Source organism: Colletotrichum orchidophilum (genome assembly GCF_001831195.1).
Source record: "Colletotrichum orchidophilum strain IMI 309357 chromosome Unknown Scaffold_205.1, whole genome shotgun sequence".
Classification (NCBI taxonomy): Eukaryota; Fungi; Ascomycota; class Sordariomycetes; order Glomerellales; family Glomerellaceae; genus Colletotrichum; species Colletotrichum orchidophilum.
The window spans coordinates 35,850-57,582 of NW_019173161.1; the positions used below are offsets into that span (position 1 = coordinate 35,850).

The 21,733-nt window shown below is 53.4% G+C and overlaps 8 protein-coding genes across 8 annotated transcripts; 4 read left to right on the forward strand and 4 right to left on the reverse strand.

Annotated features, from left to right (window-relative positions):
- Positions 1–7,839: 7,839 nt before the first annotated feature.
- CORC01_13664 (uncharacterized protein) lies at positions 7,840–8,061 on the forward strand (the record flags this gene model as incomplete). The annotated part of the gene is made up of 1 exon (XM_022625280.1): positions 7,840–8,061. One exon carries the CDS (start codon positions 7,840–7,842, stop codon positions 8,059–8,061), a length of 222 nt encoding a protein of 73 aa, XP_022468216.1.
- A 360-nt stretch (positions 8,062–8,421) lies between these two features.
- CORC01_13665 (uncharacterized protein) lies at positions 8,422–8,622 on the reverse strand (the record flags this gene model as incomplete). Its single annotated transcript, XM_022625281.1, has 1 exon — positions 8,422–8,622. The coding sequence occupies one exon, from the start codon at positions 8,620–8,622 to the stop codon at positions 8,422–8,424; it is 201 nt and encodes a 66-aa protein (XP_022468217.1).
- Positions 8,623–9,461: 839 nt separating this feature from the next.
- CORC01_13666 (Gti1/Pac2 family protein) lies at positions 9,462–10,820 on the forward strand (the record flags this gene model as incomplete). Its single annotated transcript, XM_022625282.1, has 1 exon — positions 9,462–10,820. One exon carries the CDS (start codon positions 9,462–9,464, stop codon positions 10,818–10,820), a length of 1,359 nt encoding a protein of 452 aa, XP_022468218.1.
- A 778-nt stretch (positions 10,821–11,598) lies between these two features.
- CORC01_13667 (CDP-alcohol phosphatidyltransferase) lies at positions 11,599–12,815 on the forward strand (the record flags this gene model as incomplete). Its single annotated transcript, XM_022625283.1, has 4 exons — positions 11,599–11,834; positions 11,923–12,236; positions 12,356–12,602; positions 12,710–12,815. The coding sequence occupies 4 exons, from the start codon at positions 11,599–11,601 to the stop codon at positions 12,813–12,815; spliced, it is 903 nt and encodes a 300-aa protein (XP_022468219.1).
- Positions 12,816–13,256: 441 nt separating this feature from the next.
- CORC01_13668 (glucose inhibited division protein A) lies at positions 13,257–15,427 on the reverse strand (the record flags this gene model as incomplete). The annotated part of the gene is made up of 3 exons (XM_022625284.1): positions 13,257–14,930; positions 14,995–15,259; positions 15,324–15,427. 3 exons carry the CDS (start codon positions 15,425–15,427, stop codon positions 13,257–13,259), a joined length of 2,043 nt encoding a protein of 680 aa, XP_022468220.1.
- A 786-nt stretch (positions 15,428–16,213) lies between these two features.
- Positions 16,214–18,033, reverse strand: CORC01_13669 (Sec1 family protein; the record flags this gene model as incomplete). The annotated part of the gene is made up of 2 exons (XM_022625285.1): positions 16,214–16,828; positions 16,894–18,033. 2 exons carry the CDS (start codon positions 18,031–18,033, stop codon positions 16,214–16,216), a joined length of 1,755 nt encoding a protein of 584 aa, XP_022468221.1.
- Positions 18,034–18,934: 901 nt separating this feature from the next.
- Positions 18,935–20,256, forward strand: CORC01_13670 (uncharacterized protein; the record flags this gene model as incomplete). The annotated part of the gene is made up of 2 exons (XM_022625286.1): positions 18,935–18,981; positions 19,050–20,256. 2 exons carry the CDS (start codon positions 18,935–18,937, stop codon positions 20,254–20,256), a joined length of 1,254 nt encoding a protein of 417 aa, XP_022468222.1.
- A 45-nt stretch (positions 20,257–20,301) lies between these two features.
- CORC01_13671 (CAAX amino terminal protease) lies at positions 20,302–21,409 on the reverse strand (the record flags this gene model as incomplete). Its single annotated transcript, XM_022625287.1, has 3 exons — positions 20,302–20,784; positions 20,857–21,240; positions 21,314–21,409. The coding sequence occupies 3 exons, from the start codon at positions 21,407–21,409 to the stop codon at positions 20,302–20,304; spliced, it is 963 nt and encodes a 320-aa protein (XP_022468223.1).
- Positions 21,410–21,733: the final 324 nt, after the last annotated feature.

Sequence of the window (21,733 nt, forward strand, 5' to 3'; positions counted from 1 at the left end):
GGTTTAGCTGCCCTTGGGTACATGCCCAGGCTCTGCAATAATAGAGTTACAATACCTTGGAGACCACTGGCGCAGGCACAGCTTCACCCACACAGGTGACAATAAAGAAGCAATGCTTGCTGTCTGGAGATGCCTAGATTGAGGATTGAGGCTGATTGACGCACGCAACTGTGGACGGTGCATAATGCCCGGCGACCTATCTTGGACCTATTCCCGGTCGTTCCGCAAATTCGGCATAGCTTTCCTCCATTGATGCAACAACTTTATAGGTTGTAGTCAAATTTGTCGTCGTAGCCATCGGTTTCGGAAAGTAGGCAGACCCTCAAAAAGGAGGATGACGATACACTGCCGGTGGTGTGAACTCCCCTTGTCGTGTCTCCACACCCACACCCCCAATATCCCCATTCAACAAGGCCGTGTGTCAGCTGTGGTCATGCTAGGAAGTGACATGTCTTGGTTTGAAAGAATATCTCGTACGTACCGTACAAAACGCCTGACTGGTAGACCACCAGCCACATAGCCCTGGAGCAGAGAAAACAGAAGGATTAGCTATCTCTATGAAAGGGCAGACCCAAAGCTGAGAGTGGGATGCGAATGGAAGTGAAAGAGAACGGGCGGATGCTTTGCTGCGCACGATCCTACCTTACCTAAGCAAATGTCAGAATGGGTACGGAGAACGTGGTGTAGTCATCAGGTCACGTGGAGCACGTGCTCTTTGCAGCTCGGCAGACACCCCACGGCCCTTGGCCATGTGACGCACGCCCCAGCCCTTCTGTTCCCGCACCCTTTTCACTCCTTCAACAACAACAACAACAACCCCAACCCCACCACTGCCACCACCCATCTCTCGTCAATATCCAACCTTTGAACCGCACGTCGCACAGCCTTCCATCGGCTATCCACCCCATTCCCACCCTTGTGTTGATCATTCTTCAATTTTTCGGGGACCTGAGCCTCCCACCCCGCCTGGGTTCCTGGCGCTGGGTGCCAACGGACAGGGGTGCCTAGCCCGTAGTCCCCTGTTCTGTAGCTCGCAAATGACTGGCTCGGCTTGCGCCTGCAGATGACATTGGAAATCTGATTCACCCTGTTCCCTGTCTCAACTGTCAAGCTTGATGGCTTTAGTCTTTTCTTCCAATTTTTTTTCTTCCCTAACTTCATTTGCTTTTTGTCTTACTCTCTTGACCGTCCCCCACCCCTTACCTTGTAGGTGAATTCCTCCCTAGTTGCTAGGCAAGTTGTAGATACAATTCTGCGGCGGGCTTGTGCTTGACCTAGGCAGCCTTGATTTGATTATTATCCCCCTTTCAATGTAACATACCTGCTTCTTTTCTTGGCTCGCAGCCGATGGAGGACTTTGGTTGATGGCTGGGTTTGCAAATCCGCGGACCCGCCGTTTGTTGCTTGGATTGATTGCACTTCATTGCGAAGCTGTAGCGCCTAGTCTATCAGTCCATCCATACCAGAACCCTGTATTTCTCGTCTCCATCTATCTTCCTTGCTATTCCTAGTAGGATGTCCTTTTACCGACAATCGTCGCTTTGCACTCGACTATTCATCCTTCACATGGTTTTTGCGCACCTCCTATCGTGATGAGCTGCTTCGACTCTCCCCCCCCCCAAATACACTAGTGTTGTGTGGTGTTGTCTCACCTGTACCTTACCGCATGCGGATACTCCGACCATACTCGGCCGGCTCCATGTGGTAGCGCACGCTCTCATGTCTCGACGATGTTCCCATTCTCCACTTCAGCACATGGCGCATCATGGCATACCGTCTTCTCATCGACCAGAATGTTTCCTTTGCCCTAACCACGTGTAGAGCGACTCCATATGCCGCCAAACCACGAGCTTCTCAGTCAGGTCGCCCTTGGACGTGTCAGCGCAAGTAGGAGCAAGTATTGGAGTACGGGGTCCAGCTGAAGGCTGGAGAGCAGCGATACCAGCCCCGGCTCCAGCATCAGCTGTGCGTCTTTGGGGGTGCCGAGACGTCAAATCGATCTCCATTATCCCCCATGCTCTTCACAATCCTTCCACGGATCCTGGCTACCTAACTATGGGTGAGGAGCCCGGGCCCTGGTCAGGCACGAATCAATACCCGCGCGGAGTTCTAACTCAGCCAAGTCAGCGAAGCCGACATAGCAAGCCCGGTCCCCTCCCTTGTACTTGTTCCCTCTCCCTCTCTATGCATTGTTCACCTACTCCCTGTTTCCCTGACGCAAAGCTGCGAGCGTTTGGCACCGCGAGAACGAGCCACCAGCATCGGCACACGGTTCACATCACAAATGTACCTAAGATGCACCACCCGGCGACGAACGTCCCTTCCTGGTTCTTGCTCTAGAGTACGTCTCGCCTGTCTCTCAACAGCATAAATGCTAGGATAGGTGCCCTAATAGTTCCGGCACGTTGCCGACGAGATTCAACAGCGACACAGCTGTTATTATCGGCATCGACTGGAAATCTCAAACACATTTCCATTGTCAGACGCTGTGTTGCGCGTTGTGCGATTGAGAGAAAGTATGTGGGTTTTTATTCCATTTTACTTTGAGCACCAGGCGCGACTTTAGAGACGCGCTGGGTGGGAAGCAGCAGGCATTGGAGCGTACACCAAGCCACTGGGCCCCGAGTAGACTTTTTTCTTTTATCTCTATTTTTGATAACAATCTAGTAGAGTGATATCGACCAAAAGGCAAACTCGCAGTTAATTTAGCATGCCACGCGGGAACCGAGCGAGGGAAGGCAAAGGACAGGAAAAGTAACATGATGGCAAGCAGATTTGCACCGATAAAGACTCAGAAACAATCAGAAAACCACGAAGAACAGAGGGTCGAGAAAGCTTGACTCTCCAAAGAGTGCTTCAGCCAATCCTTGATTAAACCCGCCGCACACCACACCATGCCGCTTTCAGCATCCAGCGTGTAACGACAGCCTGCCTGCCTTCGAGAACACGATGAACTATTCGTACGCTATCCAGGTACCGGATGGAGTGTGGGCTGAAGCTGGGGGTCCAGTGATTCTGGGTAGATCCATCGGCCCAACCCCGTCCAGTCTTAGTCCGGCCCAGTAGGGACAAACACCAGGCCACAGGGCCTCGATGCTCATACTTGGCCAAGGTAAGGTACCATTGGGAAATCGTGGATTGCTTCTACAGATAGAATGACCTCTCGCAGTTGGAATCTTCCTTCGCATCCATTCACTGTTCTGTTGCTACCATGTACGAATTGAACATGTTGAGGTAAAGTGTTTCTGATGCTGCTCGCCTCGCCTAAAGACGTTCGTCTCGAGGGCTGCTACGGGTTGTTGATGATGCCTCGTCTTTCGTCTTGTCCACCGATCCCTACTCATTTCTTACTTTCCATCTTCTTTCCCTCTCACTTTTCTTCTTCTGTTTCTCAAATCTCGTCAGCTCATCTACCACTCGACCATTTTGAGGCGCGGCAGTGGCACGGCTGACGCGGCAGTTGCATTGATATCCCTACTTGGGAAGGGGCATCCACCAGCCTTGCGTCCCACCGCTCGATGGCTCCTTTGCTTAACTTTTCATAGCCTCGCCTTTCGAGAAATGAGATAAGTCACAACGGGCGAGGTTTACCACCGGGCCGGCGGGGGACGCGGGCAGCGCGGGGCGGGCGGGCTTCCCAACCGCCGCGTGCCCCCGCGGTGAGGGGGCTATTGTTGTAATTGCTTGGGCTCTCCCTTCTGGAAACAAAGTAAAATATAATAGAGGAGGAGTTTCCAAAGCGAGGAAGGAGAAATAAAGCTGAGGTAGGTCGGTACTCTACTCGGGCATGTACACACACACACACACACCCCCCCCCCCCCCCCCCCCAACAACAACTTTTTATTCTATTTACCATCCTTTTTCTTTCTTCCACAACTTTTCAACGCGGATGCCAAGCCTTCTCTTTGATGTTCCCATCAGTCGACTTATTTCACGTCGTACAAGCGCTGCAGTTGACGATGGCGAACCCGACGGCGAACCCGACGGCGTTGGTATCCTTGGATGGGTTATTTTGGGGCATCTGGTGGCCTGTGTACGTGTGTCCGATGGGTGAACACGTATCTTTACGTGATCGGCGCAGACATGTTCCTTGTCTCAAGTTGGGGCACTCTACTGCATAGCAAGACAAGGTACCTTGGACGGGCTGGCTTGTTTTCTTCTGTTTCCCTCCTTGTTTTCTTCAACATTTGGCTCCCGAGCCCGCCGCCTGTGCTCTCCCTGGGCTGCCTTCCTTCCCGCAACCTTCTGTCCCTCTTACCATGGCCCCCGGCTGCTGCCATCTCCTACATTCTACCGGCTCGGCCGTGCTTTCTTCTTGGCTTGCGGGCCATAGGAGGTTTCGTCCAGTGTTGTTGCATAAGGTCAGGCAGCCAAAGCACGTTGCAAGGGCCAGCCGTTGGGTACCCGTAGGCGTTACGGTATCACAGGTATCAGAGTGCCGTTTGTCCTTTTGTGTTGGAAGGGAAGGGATGGATGTCACAAGCGATGGCATGTCGGACACCGTATTTTCCCTGGTGGTTCATGCCATTTTCCAAACTGTAGTGCAGTCCAGTCCGTTGCAAGTCAGGAGATGAGGCATGAGGCACGAGGCACGAGGGAGGGAAAGGGCAGTAGTAGAGAGAGTTTTCATTTCTCCCTTGGCTTGCTGGACTAGGTCCAGATAGATATCTTGTTCTCCGGGCATGGCATGGACAATGCCAAAAGTGGAAAGGGACGGCAGATGTATTCGTAAGGGGGGAAGAGGGCTGGGTACCGGTAGTGAACGATACGTACCTCCTTCTGACACGAACATCTCGGCGGGTTGTATGCCTCGTCCCGAAGAGGTCCCTTCATCACCTCTTACAATGGAAGCTCCTCCACCACCACCACCTCCTATTCCTCCCTCCTCCCCCTCCCCCTCCTACGCGTTCCGAGTGTACGAAAGGAGAGAGGAAAGAAGAGGAGAGCATTCTTGTTTCAACGGCAATCGCAAGCAGCAATCGCTAACCTTGGGTACCTTTGGCATCACCTGCAGTCCTCCCCATTTCAACGAATCGGTGTGGTACCTAGTCGATGTTGCTGCCGACGCCACGCCTCCTCTCCCTCTTCCTGATACCTTCGGCCGTGCCCATCATTCACCCCATCACCGCCTTATGCCTCTTCCATCTCCATGACCATCATCCCTCTCTCTCCCTTTCTCTTCCACTTTCCACTTTCGACTCGGCCGTTTGATTAACCCTTATCCCATCTCATCCATTCCCATCCCATCCCATTCCCTTCCATCCGTCCGACCTTATCATGTCCAGCTCATGATTGCCTTTCCTGTCTCCCCTTGCCCTTCCCATATTCTATCCGTCCATTGACGTCCTTGTCTAGCCCTCCTTCTTCCCCGACGTAGATGATTCAAGCCGAACACGAGCTTAACGCTGATACCTCGCGGGCTGGCTATTGGCGCTCGGTGGTTTACTTGTCCCCTCAACTTGCAGTTGCTGAGCACCGAAGAGGTCCTCTGCATATTGAACAAGCAGAAACTCCAAACACGAGGAGGCTCTCGCTCTCCTTACCTTGCTGTCGGGCAGCTCCCCGCTGCCAGGAAGAGGCAGGTATGCTAGGTGTGCGAAATCTGCAATCGCACGAAGCCGGATCACTTATCCAGCGCCACTATTTCCCCTCTTACCCAGATGCCGCAACATCAAGTTCACTGCATGTTTTATCTGCTCTCATGTACCTTTGCTTTGCTTCTAGGTACCAGGTCGCAGCTACTTGTTCCCGTCTTTGCCGGTTCTCGCGCTTCTCAACATGGTCGCAACCAGACCCAAATGTTTGTCTGCTGTAGATGATGGTGTATTCGGCATCGACATCTCCCGCACCCCAACACTCTCGTAACACTCTCGTGGTTGGCGTCAGCCCGTGCTTGAGGCACGACAATACAGGGCAAGCAGAATAGATGAGATAAAGACTCATCCCCGTCTACCCGCCAGACAGTCGGCATCAAAACCCAAAAAAGCAAATCAGGCAAACTATGGCTAGCATCCCGAATCAAGCATCAAGCACCGGCCAGCAGTTGTCGTTCGATCCCATCGCCTTGCCTTGCCCGAGCACTCTCTCCGTATTGCCCGCCTCTTGATCCTTCTGCGAGAGCCTTATCCTCCGCTTACTTTGAGGCATTTGAGCTTAACCTTGTCGGACTCTTTTCCCTCGCCCAACCTTGACTATGCCTCCCACACCAACACCAAAACTTCGACGACGGCCACGACGACAACAATAACAACAACAATTACAGAAGTAGCCGCACCTAACCAGCATCGGCCCTGTTCCATTGCGTTGCACATCACACGGCTGCGTAGGCTTCGTTTGGTACCTTTGGTGCTTGATATAATGTGCCGTGGTAGTGCCGACTCACAGGAGACTGGTCAACCCAAGCCAAGCATCTACGGATACCAGCACCAACACCGGCACAGATACCGAGCCATAGTTATCTATGGACGACTGAGCAGTGCAGGATGGTGTAGAATGGATGGCAAACCGAGATGAGACATAAGGAACTGCAACAGAAAGTCCAGATGCAGGTGCGGATAAGAGGCCCGCTTGGTTGATTAGAATCGAATCCTAACCCCATCTACGTCGCCCATTGATTCACCTATCACCAACCCGCCCATTGGCCTTGACAAGTGCCCATCTCAGGGCTGTGCTAGGTTTTCCGTAGGTAGGTGTCGTATGTGGAAGAGGTACAGGTAGGTACAGTAGGATGGGGGGGGGGGAGTCACGAGAGAATAGCCACTACTACCTACGGATAGATAGAGGGAAAAGTCTATGCTCTTCTGGCACACTTCCACAACTTGCGCAGGCATTGATTGGTATTGGGTATTGGGTATTGGGTATTGGTATTGGCGCAGGTACGGACGGTATTGGCACTTGTACCTCTGTCCCCTCTTTCCCTCTCTCTCTCTCTCTCTCTCTCTTTCTCTCGCTGTCTCTCTAGTCTTTTTGGATACGATAGCTACCCTGCCTGCCGACCTGGTCCGCGCTGGACCTCTCGAGGAATTTCCTTTCTTCTTTCTGATCGCCGAGCGTTTCCCCCAGCATCTGGCACGTCCTTCTCTCCACCACCCACCCACGCATGCATGTACTTTGTACACCTACACCTACACACGCACACCTACATGCACACACACACACACACACACACTAAATCTCTCGCTCTCTTTCTCTCTCGCTCTCTCTCTTTCTGGCTCGTTGTCCTCCTTCGATTGCCCACAGTCGTTTTTCTCATACCGAAGGCACTCCTGCTGCACTGTTGTTTCTCTCCTCTCCCATTTCACTCCCTCCCTCGACCTCCCCGTCTCTCACCCACACGCCCCCCCCCCCCACCCACCCCGGCCTTCAATCCACACTCCTCTTGTACTCCGTACCCCATTTCTCTTTTCCATTTCCACACCCCATACCCTTCTTAGTCTAACCCCTGTATCCTGTGTGCTGGGTTGTGTGTCTTTGCGTCCTATGTAGTCCCAGTCCCAGTCCAAGTCCCACCGCCGCCGCCGCCGCCGTCGTCTCCTCCGCCTTGTCCTGCCTCTCCACACCCACCGGCTCTGCTTTGGAGGACTGACTCTTTGGCTGTGGCTCTGGCTCTGGCTCCCGCACCTGTGTTCTATCTACCCGTACCTCTTGTTGATGCGACTGATGGCGAATGCTTGTCGCCTTCCATCTCATCGTCGTCCTCGTCCACCTCCACCTCCATCTCCACCTCCATCTTCACCTCCACCTCTTTCCTCCTGCCCTGCCCTGCCCTGCCGCTACCGCCGCCGCCGCTCTGCGCTCTGCCCCGTCCGCCTTGTCTTTCTTGGCTCTCGACGTACGTACATGGTAGAGCTTCATCTACTACCCTTGCTCGGCTTCAAACAGCTTCCTGATCTCCTCGACCGCGGCACCTTGCCTGACCCTACGTCGGCATCCCGCCTTGAGCCCTGGACCCGATCTGCCCTGTCTATTGTCTTAACCCAGGCCTGTCTGTTCTATCCTGGCCCTCTTCGCTCGAGGCACCTCCATCTTGTCCTCGGCTGCCCTGGGCGCGCGCTCCCCTGATTGCACAGCAAAACAAAGTACATGGACATATTTCATCCAGTCTCCCGATCTTCACGCGCAATTACCAGTTTTACCGTCGGGCACCGACACTCATATAAGTCCTCGGCAACATCCATTCTGCAAGCTGTCTCGATTACTTCTGCTGTCCCTAGCATCCGAAGCTCAGGATACCAGGAGTTCGAGGCCCAACCGCTCGGTTCATGAAATCAAAAACCTCCGAGGCCCTCCCTTCTGTTTACTCTCCTCCCGACATCCAAGATCTCAGGGTCCGTTCCACAGCACATCGCACTGCATACATCAACCACCACCCACGCTCATTCCTTTGCGACAACAATCTATCCTCACCCATTCAATGCACTATCACTTCTCTTCCTGACAAGGAAAGGTCTTTCTCCTCGGAGCATTCACTACAGTAATCGTGCTGGGTCCTGCACTTTCGCCAGACCACCGCAGCCAGCCGCCACGACAGGACAGGAGGGAAACCCAAACCACACAGCTAACACGCCGCCAACATTCAACCGTGCTGCGCTTGACAAACCTTAAAACACTGGATCTCACCATCAACCTCCGGTTCCTGACCCACGCAAGCCACAAGCCATAGACACATACGAACCTTTTCTCCACCGTTGCCTGCTGCTGGCCGTACACATTCCGCCCTCAAGCTTCGTCCTTTGCTTGGCCCAGTCCAAAAACCTTCCTTTCTCTGCGATCCGAGGCGTTCTCCCCATCGCGCTGTCCCACACACAAGCTCTTTCCACCACCACACGTTGCCCATCAACTCAGGCTTCAGGCGTCAGGCGACGGTTACCCTGAGTCATCCAGCCAGCTCCTCATCCGTGGCTGAACAAGAAGACGAAGAGGTGGACTAAGAGGCGCTCAGTGTGTCGCGACCTGGATACTACGATCAGCGTAGGGCGAACCACGGTCCCGCGTCTGCTGCTACAGATTCAGAGAGCTCCACACATACCGTGTCGTACCTTACCTCACCTTACCCTGCCCATTATATTCCCCTCCCTCTTCTCTTCTTCGCAGAAACGCCTCGGGAAATTTAGCTTTAACAAGTCTTAATCACCTACTCGCCGTTGAAAGACATCCTCCCTTCCCCCTCCCATCGGCGTTTCTTTTGTCTACTTCTCCTCCATCCTTCCTCGCAAGTTCCAGTTTCACACACCGCGCCCAACTACAACGGCTGCATCTCTATTCCCACGAGCACTATCCTGTTCAGTCAGCCGGGCTAGCTTCCATCATCATCACAAGGGAAGACTCGGCTTTCACGCTCCGTCTGACATCTCTTTTCCACCGCATACATATACTGCCGGTAAGTGGCGCAACTCTACAGCCGTTCCTGACAACGTTTAAAGTAACTTACACGATTAGACTCGGCGCAACCGGAAGCCAAAATGGCAAATTCCAATGTTCCGTTAAACCCAACCTTCATCGGTCACGTCGCTTCCACCCTCGATGCTTTGGTTCTATTTGAAGCATGTTTGAGCAGTGCGCTACACCATGTTCCCCGAAGGCCACACGACCGAGAACGCCAGGATCTCATCAAGAGCGGGAATGTCTTCATCTACGAGGAGCATTCGTCCGGCATCAAGCGGTGGACTGACGGAGTTGCCTGGAGTCCCAGCCGTATCCTCGGTAACTTTCTCATCTATCGTGAGCTTGACCGGCCGTTCCCACCCGGCGAGAAGAAGCGCGCCATGAAACGCAACAAGAAACCTACAGGCGTGACGAAGCCCGAAGTCGCGCGCCAAGGCAGCGTGAACGGCACAGCCTCCAATCTGGGCATGGGGGATGGTTCACAAGGCGGCAACAAGGACGCGGAGCGGGCATTGATTGGGTCTCTGGTTGACTCGTACCCCTTCAAGGAAAACGGACTTGTGAAGAAGACAATCAGCGTTACTTACCAAGGCGTACCGCACCATCTGGTGTCTTACTACAACGTGGAAGATGTAACAGACGGCAAGCTGATGACTCCATCAAAAGATCACCAGCTCTCAACCATCATTCCCAGAGGGGAATTGATTATGTCACAAAATTTCCGCGCCCCCATCGACGAGGTCGAAATGGACGATTCGCGCGCAGGCCACGGTCTTTTCGCCCAACACTACCCGGTCAATGGCCACCACCAGAGTCTATCACGAGCAATGTCGGTTCCTTCGCTACACATGAGTGGAATGCCTGCAACACAGTTCGCGCACCCACCGTACATGTCGTACATGAACCCAGTTCCTGGATCTGTCAGCAACGTTGGCTACGCGCAGCCTCAACACCCAAGTTATGGCTATGATAACCTCAGCCGTGCAGGCCGGTATCCATCGAGTGCCGGATTGACTCCCGATATGTCGCGAAATATGGCACTCGAGTCCCAGCATCACCCTCGACGACACTCGGCAGCTTACGAACCTGGTACGGGACCCGAAATGAGTCTTGCCAGCAGTTTGCCAGCTGTTTCAACCGACCCCTCGCGGTCACTGGGCGGAGGCAACTACATGACATCAATGCTGTACTCCCAGCAACGCGCTCACGACATGTCTCCTCACGAAACCTTCCCCTCCTCGTCACCACGAAATGTGCATCCCGAATCTGGAATGGGAGGCGACCGACCATCCCAGGGCTTTCCCATTGAAGGGCTCAGCCGCGACACATGGAATACGTTTGACCAATTGGACGACGACCAAGGTCAATATATTCCCCAAGGAAGTGCGGGCTGGCCGAATAGCAACAACAGCAACAACACACTGGGTAGGACCTGAAGAGAAGCAGTACTATGTGTATGCATGTTTCAGCCACCCCAGTTTGCTCAACACTAAAGCTGTTGGATGTGGAAGAGAACCTAACGTTGGTTGGATCGCTGGAGAGGATTGCCCTTGAACGACAGTGTGGAAAATGTTGCGGGGTCACCGATTTCTTCGGGTTAACGAGGCAGACTCCGAATTCAGGCGCCAAGGTGCTTGCAGAGCGCAGCGCCGAGATTGCGGTTTGCGATGAAGTTGGTTTATTCAGAAGAAAAACAGAGAGGTGCACGAAGCTGAGTGCAATCCACGGCGCAGGAATATGTGAGGTGTACTGAGGAGAGAGGAGGGTGTTTGGGAACACACCGAAAAGTTTACCTGTAAGGCAATTACAGTCTTCAGACACGTGTCGTACGCAACGCAACGCATCATCATAAAATTTGATCGTCTGCGAGCGTATGTGTGTGGTCTGTAAAGCTCCCGTCAATGGGAGTGATTAGACAGTAGCCGTTGCTACGTTGCACCCCCCCAGTCGAAGGAAATAAAAAGTCAGTTATGCAGTAAAGAATAGTATGCTTGTGGCAGAGTATTCGGGTTCGTGATATGCTACAGACACGGGCCAATCATCAACCAAGCTTACCAAACGATGGGGCACCCCAGCTCTGCGCTGACAGCAAGTAAATGTGGACGAGGTCGTCTGCCACCCGCACGTGAGCTCGCGACTGTCATCCATCCAATCAATCGCACGAAAGCGAAGTGAAGCTCGACTGTGGTCTACGTCGGGCTACAGGAGACAGACATGCTGTTTGTTAGGCTCGGCGGTCGAAGGGCTGTGTCTCTGGCCCAATGCGGTCGCGTACATAGCAGCAGCAACCGTCTTCTTCACGCGTTGCCATCATCGGCACGGCATCGGCCAACGCTGAAGCTTAGTGCCTGTGCCAGTGCCAGTGCCATTCTCAACCACCCACTCCAGCCCCAATCGCGCCCGCGACTTGTCGCCCTCTATGCGTCGCGGAGTGACGGTCAACCCCCCAGGTATGTGCTGCCCTCCTCCCCTCCCCCCCAGCTCTCTCCTTCACCGAGGCACGATTCATTGGCTAATCCGTGAGAAACCCGGCTCCAGCACGGCAAGCAAGATCGTTGCGAAGCTACCTACGTTGCCAACCAACCTCCGCGAAGATATCCGCACTCTCCCGAACCTGTTGACGCTTTCGCGCCTCGTGGCCGCGCCCTTTGTGGGCTACTTTATCCTTCACGAGCAGCATGCTTGGGCCCTGGGCCTGTTTGCGTATGCCGGCGTGACGGATTTGCTGGATGGGTGGATCGCGAGGCGGTGGAAGCAGCAGACAGTCGTCGGGACCGTGATCGATCCGATGGCGGACAAGGCATTGATGACGATCCTGACTGTGTGCCTTGCCGCTCAGGGGTCTCTTCCGGGTAGGTCTCTTCTTTCTGGGTTCGGGCCCCGCTTCGTAGACAGACGAAACGGACAAGATGGAGCAGTGGTGATGGGGGGGAAAGATGTAAACTGACGATTGATTTCATGCACCTTGCAGTGTGGCTAGCAACAATCATCCTGGGCCGCGACGTGGGCCTCGCCATCTCCGCCATCTACTACCGTTGGATCTCCCTCCCGCCGCCAAAGACCTTTGCGCGGTACTGGGACTTTTCCCTGCCCTCGGCCGAAGTCCATCCCACGACGATCAGCAAATACAACACGTTTCTCCAGCTCGTCCTCATCGGCCTGACGACAGCCGCGCCCGTGTTTAGCTACGACCTATCGACGGCTTTGACTGCCATGCAGTAAGTTTGACCGTCTCCAACCCCCGCCGATGCCAACAGACTCGTGAGACGGGAGGAAGAGGCGACGGGAGCGGTGTTTGCATGTTTGCGCGCTGACACAAGGCCAGATATATCGTTGCTACTACAACCATTTGGAGCGGCGCAAGCTATATATACACCAAGGATGCGGTCAAGATTCTTGCACCGCCCAAGACTTGGCCTCCAAAGGTATAATCAGTATCAAAGGGGCTCTCTCCCTTTGGTCACCGGCAGCTTGCTCTTCGCCCCTCCCCCATTTCTTTTCCTTTTTTTTTCCCTCCTGGTATTTTGACTGGCCCAAACATTTGAAGCTCATTCTTGTCATCTGCTGAGAAACCAACCGCATCAGTATCAAGTGATATAACCACAGTCTCATGAGTAGGAAAGACGCAATACATTCGTCAAGTGTGGCCGCATCAGTGTAGGTAACAAGCATGGATTCAGAGGGCGTTACGGAAGGTGGACAAAAAGTTATTGTAAATTACATGTACATGCACAGAGGGAAACAAGAAATCTCGGTCCCAGTTGGCACGATTGCTCTGGTATTAATACAAGCATCAACGCCGCGCCTTTTCCGGCATATCACCACCTTGCCCCTCATTCGGCAAGCTCTTCACCAGGCTTTCAACGCAACAGTCATTGTCCCATGTCGTTCTCCCGGCCTTGCTTTTCCCGCCACGTCTTCTCCACGTTGGCCAGGGCAATGCTCTTCTGCTGGCGTTGCACATAGCCCAGCAACCGGAGGCACCCGGATGGTGTAATGCCCTCCAACCGCCTCGCCTGAGCCAGAGTCTCGGGCATGGTGGCTTTGAGAACGGTTTTCTCAGCCATGGCCAGGCCTGGGACCTGGTCATAGTCAATCGCGTCAGGCAGTCTCAGACTTTCATCCCGGGCGAAGACCTTGCGCTCGGCGAGCTGTCGCTTGATGAATGGTGCATATGTCGCCTCGATGTGGATGCGAGACTTGATACGCTCCGGGATGGAGCCAATGCCTGGCACCGCAGCAGCGACTTGGTCCATGGTCACGTTGCGCAGTCGGAGCATATCCATTGCGTTGCGTCGGCTCGTGTCTTCTTTTACGGGAAAACCTTGCCGGGACCATTCGGGTGTGCTCTTGCTCGTCAATGAGAGGAGTGACATGATGTCGTTCATCTGCTGCTTCTCCTCATTGAAATGTGTCCACCGCTTGTCCGACACGACGCCCCAATTTCGTCCTTGCTCTGTCAGTCGGAGGTCGGCGTTATCCGCTCTCGATGTCAGTCTGTATTCGCTTCGTGTTGTAAACATTCTGTACGGTTCTGTGACGCCCTTGGTAATGAGGTCGTCAATCATGATGCCGATGTAGCCGTCTGCTCGGGATATCGGGGCCGCTTCGAGACCAAGAGAGGCGCGACCGGCGTTCATGCCCGCAACAACGCCCTGCCCAGCCGCCTCTTCGTAGCCCGTGGTGCCATTAATCTGGCCAGCAAGGTACAGACCGCTGATCTGCTTCGTTTCCAGTGTCGCCTTGAGGCTCCGAGGGTCTACGTAGTCGTACTCGACGCCGTAGCCGACTTGTGTCATGACGCACTTCTCTAGGCCCGGGATCGAGCGCAAAATTTTTTCCTGGGCCTCTTCCGGTACCGTCATGGACAAGCCATTGGGATATATAAGGTCGCTGTCGAACCCTTCGGGCTCCAGCCAGACAATATGTCTGTTTTTGTCTGAGAACCGGGTAATTTTGGCTTCTAATGAAGGGCAGTATCTCGGGCCTCTGATGGTTTCTCGAATATGGATCGTCTTATCCAGGTTAGCCCTTACGATTTCATGTGTCGACTCAGTCGTATAAGTGACGTGGCAGGACATTTGCTCCTCGACGGCAACTCTATCGTTCAGGAAGCTAAACGGCATTGGCGGGTCGTCTCCGGGCTGCCTTTCCAGCTTGGAAAAGTCAATGCTGTCCTTGGCGATACGCGGCGGCGTCCCCGTCTTGAGCCTCCCCAGGCGAAAACCGCTGTCATTCAACGACTTGCTCAACCCGTACGAGGCGTCTTCTCCTATACGTCCAGCTGGGTACGACTTCATGCCGATGTGGATCTCGGCGCTGAGGAACGTGCCCGTCGTGATGATGACTGCGCGTGTAGGAAGGACCTCACCAGACTCGAGACGCACGCCTGTGATCTTGCTCTGGGCGGAATTCGTCGTGTCTGGGCTTGCGCTTGTGACGATGTCGGATACACTGCCTAGCACGATTGAGAGGTTTGGATACGTTTCTAGCTCTTCTCTCATGTGCTTCTGGTATAGCTTTCGGTCAATCTGCGCTCGGGGTCCCTGCAGAAACAGAGCGTTAGCGGCGATGAATAGTTCTACGAAAGGGGTATTTTGGCTTTCATACCCAGACAGCGGGCCCCTTTGTCCGGTTCAAGACCCTGAACTGCACGCCGGCCTTGTCGATGACCCTACCTGCCAGCCCATCGAGAGCGTCGATTTCGCGGAGTATGATTCCTTTGCCGATGCCGCCGAATGAAGGGTTGCAGGAGCAGGTGCCGAGGTTCTCGATCTTTGGTGTCACCAGAGCCGTCCGCGCGCCGGTTCTGGCAGCTGCGGCACATGCTTCTGCGCCCGCGTGGCCGCCTCCCACCACGACGACATCGAATGGTCTTGAACAAGGGTTAGCGACGTGCGACTGGCGTACTAGAAGTGCTTGGTGTATTACAAACTAACCTAGTGCCTTCTGCAACGTCTGCGAACCCGCACCTGCTGAGATCTCGAAGGCCTCTGGCAGTAATACGTGGGCGCAGCTTCAAGGCTGCTGAAAGGGATCGCATTGGTTATGTGTGCGGCGAATAAAAGACTGAACGCGCCTCACGTAGCAGAGCGCGGCCGACCGGCTTATGTCCTAAGAGGTGGAACCGACTTTGAAGGTTGTTGCTTTGGGAGCAAAGGTCAGAGTTCCGTGTATCGAGATCTCCTGCGCGCGCCTTCAGTCCCCTTGGGATTTTTTTGGCCCCTTGGCGCCACAGTGCACAGTGACATGATCGGTGCACGGCAATTACAAGCGCCGACTCCAGGGGTGTGGATACCTAATTCTCACCACCAGCATCTTTGGAGTAATCCATTCATATTGATTGCCAGTGACCTAGGCCTCTCAACAAGCCCATATATATTCTGTAAGTCGCATAGATGATGCCCAGCAAAGCCTGCCTACGGCAATATTTCTCATTCGCTTCTAAACATATCGGTTGAACTTTGTGTGTCTGTGTACAGCATGTGTGACAATACCTACTGGAGAACTCCAGCTCTCGTCGCCTCTGGCATGAATACTTCCATTTGATATTCTCCTTTTTTCCCCTTTTCTACCGTCACGCGAGCACGTCACAGAGAGTCCTCCGACCACTCCTGCCGTAATTTTACAATTTGGGAATGGAGTAGTCTGCGTCGGATTATCTCGGTTCAAGAACGTCTTGGCGCGCCATTGAATTTACGCCTGGTTACCTTGCGTGTTGCTCATTGGAGTGACCTAAGTACACGTGCAGATATGACAACTACCGGCGGCTACCAAGATCCTGATTTTCCTAAGTCATAATCAAGGTTAGAGCCGGATTATTTTCCCACTATCGCCTCGTGCCGGGTTTTTGTATCTCGGGCCACGAAGATACAGCGTCCTCAACCTCTTCAAGGAACGTAGCCGAGTTATGGACCGTTGTACCTCCTAGTACCAAGCGCACACCTGGCGACGATGCGTTGATTGTTGCAACCATTTTAGCCTCCTCGTACGTCGCACCACCTACTATGAAGACAATCATATCTTGCGGCTTGTCCCGAGTAGTTCCCCCACCCTCAACAAAGGGATACTGCTGTTCTTTCAGCCGTCCCCGGATCAGATTCTGAAGCGTATTTTCAAGCAGAGGGCTATGCTGGGTGTAAACGTTCTCAACGCCCTTCAGCCCCTTGAACCGGGCACCGGCTCCTCCAAATATGCCAGCTCCCTCGAAGATGTCTGTGATGCCTGTTTGTGCCTGTGACTGCTGCAATGAAGATTGGTATTTCACCAGCTTGAAAACGAGATCTGCTCGCCGAACCGAAACCCCGCCAGCGGCCACCAAGAGATCCACGAGCATGGGAAGAGCGTTAGACGGACTCCGCTCGTATCGTAGCGCATAGAGGGCGACAAGGCCCATCTTGCTGTCGCTTGTCACCTTTGGAGACTGAATGAGCTTTTGGATGTTCTAAGCGAAGAGTCAGCTTTGGGTGGTCATTCTGGGAAATCGTGCTTTGGTCGTCGGGCACTTACCTTGAGATCGGCCGCATGGTTGTCGTTACAAGCGAGACTTTGTTCAAGCTCACTGACTTCAAGTAGGTTCTCGGCGCCGACACGTCTGCTCAACTCCGAGACCAAGGTGACATGCTTGCTAACATTTCCAGATAGCTTGCGGAACTCAGGGTATTCCTCGATGAAGCGCTTCATGTCCGATATAGACTCAATATTTGAGCTGTTTTGTGTCTTGGACTGATACTGCTCCACGTAGTCCTTGATGTTCCCGCCCAGGTCACCAAAGTTGAGATACATGTTCTTCTTGAAAAAAGGATCCTGATCTTGCGACAAGACGATTTCCTTTAGCTCTGGGCGAATGTCAGGCACATCGCTCAGATCAACTCGGCCATTGGTGATTCCGAGAAGATGATGCACCATGGCTTGATATGTCCATTGGGTGAGAAGAGGTGTTGCTGGATCCTCGCGTCGGTCGAGAACGAGGAGAATAGGAGGCGTATCCACCTTACGAAAGTCGAAAAGCTGCTCCTCCTGCGTGATGCGATATCGCACTTCTGTAGCGAGTTTCTTGGTAAGTGGGCTAGTCTTGGAATATCTGATCAGCGGTTTTTTCTTGAGCGCGAGGAGCACGGCAATGAGTCCGTCAGTGCTTCTCTGTAGGGCGTCTGAATTCCACGTGTCTGGGTTGCTGCCCCACAGACGCTGATGGGGAAGGCTGAGCCCAAGTGAGAATAGGTCGGGGTTGATGACGATGAAGTCGGCAAACTGCTCCTGGACCAACTTGACGACCTCATGGTCATCAGCCTCGGCGAGTCTTTCTAGTGATGACTTCTTGACGATGTTGGTGAAATACAGGTGATACTCCCCGTATCTTGGCTCTCGTAACTCATCAATAAGAAGCTGAATGGAGTCTGGCGATGGGCGTACGAGACACAAACATCGGAGATGGCGCATCTTTTCCCTTTTGGCGTTGTCTATGCGATCGATGAGATAAACCTCATGGTTCAGTAGTGCTGACTGGGTGATGGCAGTGGACACAATGGGAACTGTCTCTCGATCCAGTAGCAGGACCTTCATCTTGGCCGACTGTGTCGTCGAAGAAGAATCGGCCGATTGAATCATACGAGAGACATAACTGGCCACTGCTTGTGCCACGTCCATATTGGCCAGGGGCGCAGAGCGCAAAGGTCGAATCCTTGGTGAAGCGTGGTGCTTGGCGGAGAGAAGGATGGGAGACGGCTAGTGGACAGGCCTGCGACAGGTGGGAGGACGAGATAATATCAGTGACCAGTTTCAGATGGGAGCCGTCAGTTCTCTACGCATGGATGGCATTCGGCCGCGTTGTATTGTTGTTGAATTAAGATGAATCGCTGGATGAGCGGAATCGATGTAGTTCGCAACTGATGCGGATGGCGGAGGTAGTCGACTGGGACAGCTTGCCTGAGCTCCCTGGCCTACCTTAAGGTACCTTAGGTACTAAAGTAAGGTAAGGTACCTCTAGGTACCTAGGTTTCTTGGCAAAGTACTTCCCCCTCAGGTACCTTCATACATCTACTCCCTTTTCTAGAGGTACGGCACAACAGCTTGGCATGCCACTGGGTTTCTAATTTCTGATGACACAATACCCAAGTATACAAAAAACGTAGTTCCATTTCGTTTTTCTCATTAAATTTATTCTTAAACAGGTATACAAATGCGTTGTGGGGATTGAAAAAGGTGCCCTAGTGCTGTATACCTCAAGTTGACAGTGGGAACTCGCGCAGCATGAGCGTGCCTGACACAGCGACTAGTCTATTCGGGTCAGCGGTGGATCCTCCAAGCAGTGATGTTCAGGCCGCTCCACAGTGTTAAAACTGTTAGTCAAACAGGCAGACACTTCACCGTGACGTTCATGCAGCATATCTTAGGTTACGTTGGTATCAGCTTTCGAAGCTGCACACCTCGAGGCGGCCAGGCCTTCACGCAGTTCACTTTGAAAGCTTGTAATTCAAACCAGATGGGCATACAACAGAGAAATAGCGTCTTCTGAGCACCAAACGACCCGTCTTCGGCCACCATCACGATGGCAGGCCTATCCGCTGACACTTGCCCTGCAAAGGCAGAGCCGACGTCAGTTCTTCTTCATCCATACATCTACTGCTCTCTAAAGAACTGCATGCTAACAAGTAACTTCATAGCCTTTCTTTTACACAAGGCCTCATTCTCGGCCAGCTCTCAGTCGTCCTCGTTCTGGCGGCCTTTATCAAATTCTTCATCTTCGGCGACCCTCCCTCGCCAGAGGTGACAGCGTCATTGAGAGCAACAGAACGTCGGTCAAGGACGTTGGCTCATAAGCGCTCTCTCCTTAGTCTTCGTACAGCAAATGCGAAGCATGGCCAGCAGACGCTCAACCGGAAGAAGTCGAGCGTCCTCCGAAATCCTCCGAACTTAACCATCGGTTCCATCCTCAGCAAAACCTATTACAATGTTGATAGTCACCAGCCAGAAAGTTTGGACTGGTTCAACGTCCTCGTGGCCCAAACAATCGCCCAGTTTCGAAGCGATGCGCAACATGATGATGCCATTCTGAGCTCTCTCACCAAGGCATTGAACGGAGGATCGAGGCCCGACTTCGTAGATGAGATCCGCGTCACGGAGCTTAGCCTAGGAGAAGACTTCCCCATTTTTAGCAACTGTCGAGTCATTCCCGTTGACGAGGACGGGCTGAACTTAGGCAGCGGCAGGACTCTTAACGCGAGCGCCGCAACGAGGGACGGCGCGAAGCTACAGGCACGGATGGACGTTGACCTCAGCGATATGCTTACTCTTGCACTTGAGACAAAGCTCCTCCTCAACTATCCCAAAAACCTCAGCGCCGTGCTACCCGTAGCACTTTCAGTTACCGTTGTAAGGTTCAGTGGCACCCTGTCCATTTCCTTCATCCCGAGCAACCCATCACAATCTACCCCGACCATGATGACTTTCAGCTTCATGGATGATTACCGCCTTGATCTGTCGATTGGAAGTCTTCTTGGGGGCCGTTCAAGGCTAAAAGATGTGCCTAAAATCGCCCAACTGATCGAGTCGCGTCTACACCGCTGGTTCGACGAGCGGTGCGTGGAGCCCCGATTCCAGGAGATCGCCCTGCCGAGTATGTGGCCGCGCAAGAAGAACACCAGGGGACCGGAAGATGGGTTAGCCGAGATCAACGCATCGGTGAGCAGGGCAAAAGGAAAGGAAATCAACCCAAATCTCCGCGCAGAAGCTCGAAGAGAGGTCGAGGCCGAGGCAAGGACGCAAACAGGTTGGGAGCAGGATTCGCTGCGTCGGCGGAGGATGCGCAGTGATGATGGATTAACAATACCCGGCGCAATGCCAGGACTGGACATCGATATGGAAAAATGACACATTGCTAGGGCAATATCTGATATATCTACTACACAAGGCGCCTCAAAACCCCTGCGGAAACAGGCTCGCCGAGGTCTGGGTCATGGGCACCAGATTTTTCCACCAAGAAATTGCCCCGGTGAACAAAAGTCCATAGTAAATGACCGTCCACTTTCGACTATCAGATCGCGTATGGTGCCCACTCACGTGCCAGTAAGGCTCGACAGCTCCCCAGAAACGGGGGAGGCCCATTGCATTGCAGAACGCGTGCACCAGCACGATGGCTAAGAGGCTCCCGGATCGGAGGAAAAGAAAAGTGGCGTAGGCACCGAAGAGAGACGTGTAGCTGAACTGCAGAACTGAGCGGGCCACAGCAACAACCAGGGGCACCTTGGGGTGAGAGATGCGAAATTCATAAAAATGATGAACATGAGCAAAGCCAAAGATGACTGGGGACAGAAAGACGGTTTGAGTCAAGGACATGCGAGCGCTGAGCAGCAGCGGAACAGAGGCAGAGCGGAATAGCATTTCCTCGGTCAAAGGTCCCTTGGGCGCACATTAGCATCTATAAGCATCGAGCATACTATACGCCTCTGAGGCTTCCTTGATGTAACTTACCACGACAATATTCCGCCACGTTGTCAGCTGGGTCCAAATGCGTATGATGGGATCAAGACCTCGCCAGTCTTGCCAGACACCGTCCATGAGAAGAATCTCGTACAGCGGAGCTGCGAACAGGATGGCCGTAAGAAGAAGGCATGATCCAGACTCGAGTATGCCAATGGGCCAATATCCCATAGCATGAAGTGGTCCAAAGGGTAGAGCATCACCGGGCAGACGGGCAAGGATGAGATAAGTCAGGGCGGAGCAAGATGCGGTAGAGAATAGGACGGATCTGATGCGTGTGCGGATGACGATAGGGTCGTCTCTCGATAGCGTTGACGATGGACGGCTGGCAGGCGAGATATAAAGAGGCAGCACGTAAACAGCAGTGTACATGACCTACATAGGCGGGTTAGTGACTGAACAAACACTTCAGCGGGAGTAGGTAGAAGTGAGGAGTCCCTCGCTTTACCAGCATCGCGCATGCCGTCAACGGCTGCAAGAATGGAGAGGCGGTCCCGGAAAGGCCAGTGCCAGCCGCGAGGCCGGGGTTGCTAGAGAAAGACATGAGGACGGCTGGTGCAATTCCGTGCACCAGTTGTCTAGGGAGAATCGCACTCAACGTGTCGAAACTTGTGGAGGGCAACCACGGGTGGCGTAAACGGATGGGTCTTGTGCTGAAGGATACTATTTGCCCACAGACGCGGCTGCCTTCATGGCGTTATTGCCGAGAATCTTGGTATGGCGAAGACGGAATCCAACCCTTTTGAAAGTCAAGGTAGGGTCTTGTCGAGGAGAGCAATGAATACACGGGAAAACCTATAAAACGGCAAAGCTTAGGGGCTCACTGTATCATCACGAGCTTACTAGGGCTGATACAGCAAGGCTGTAC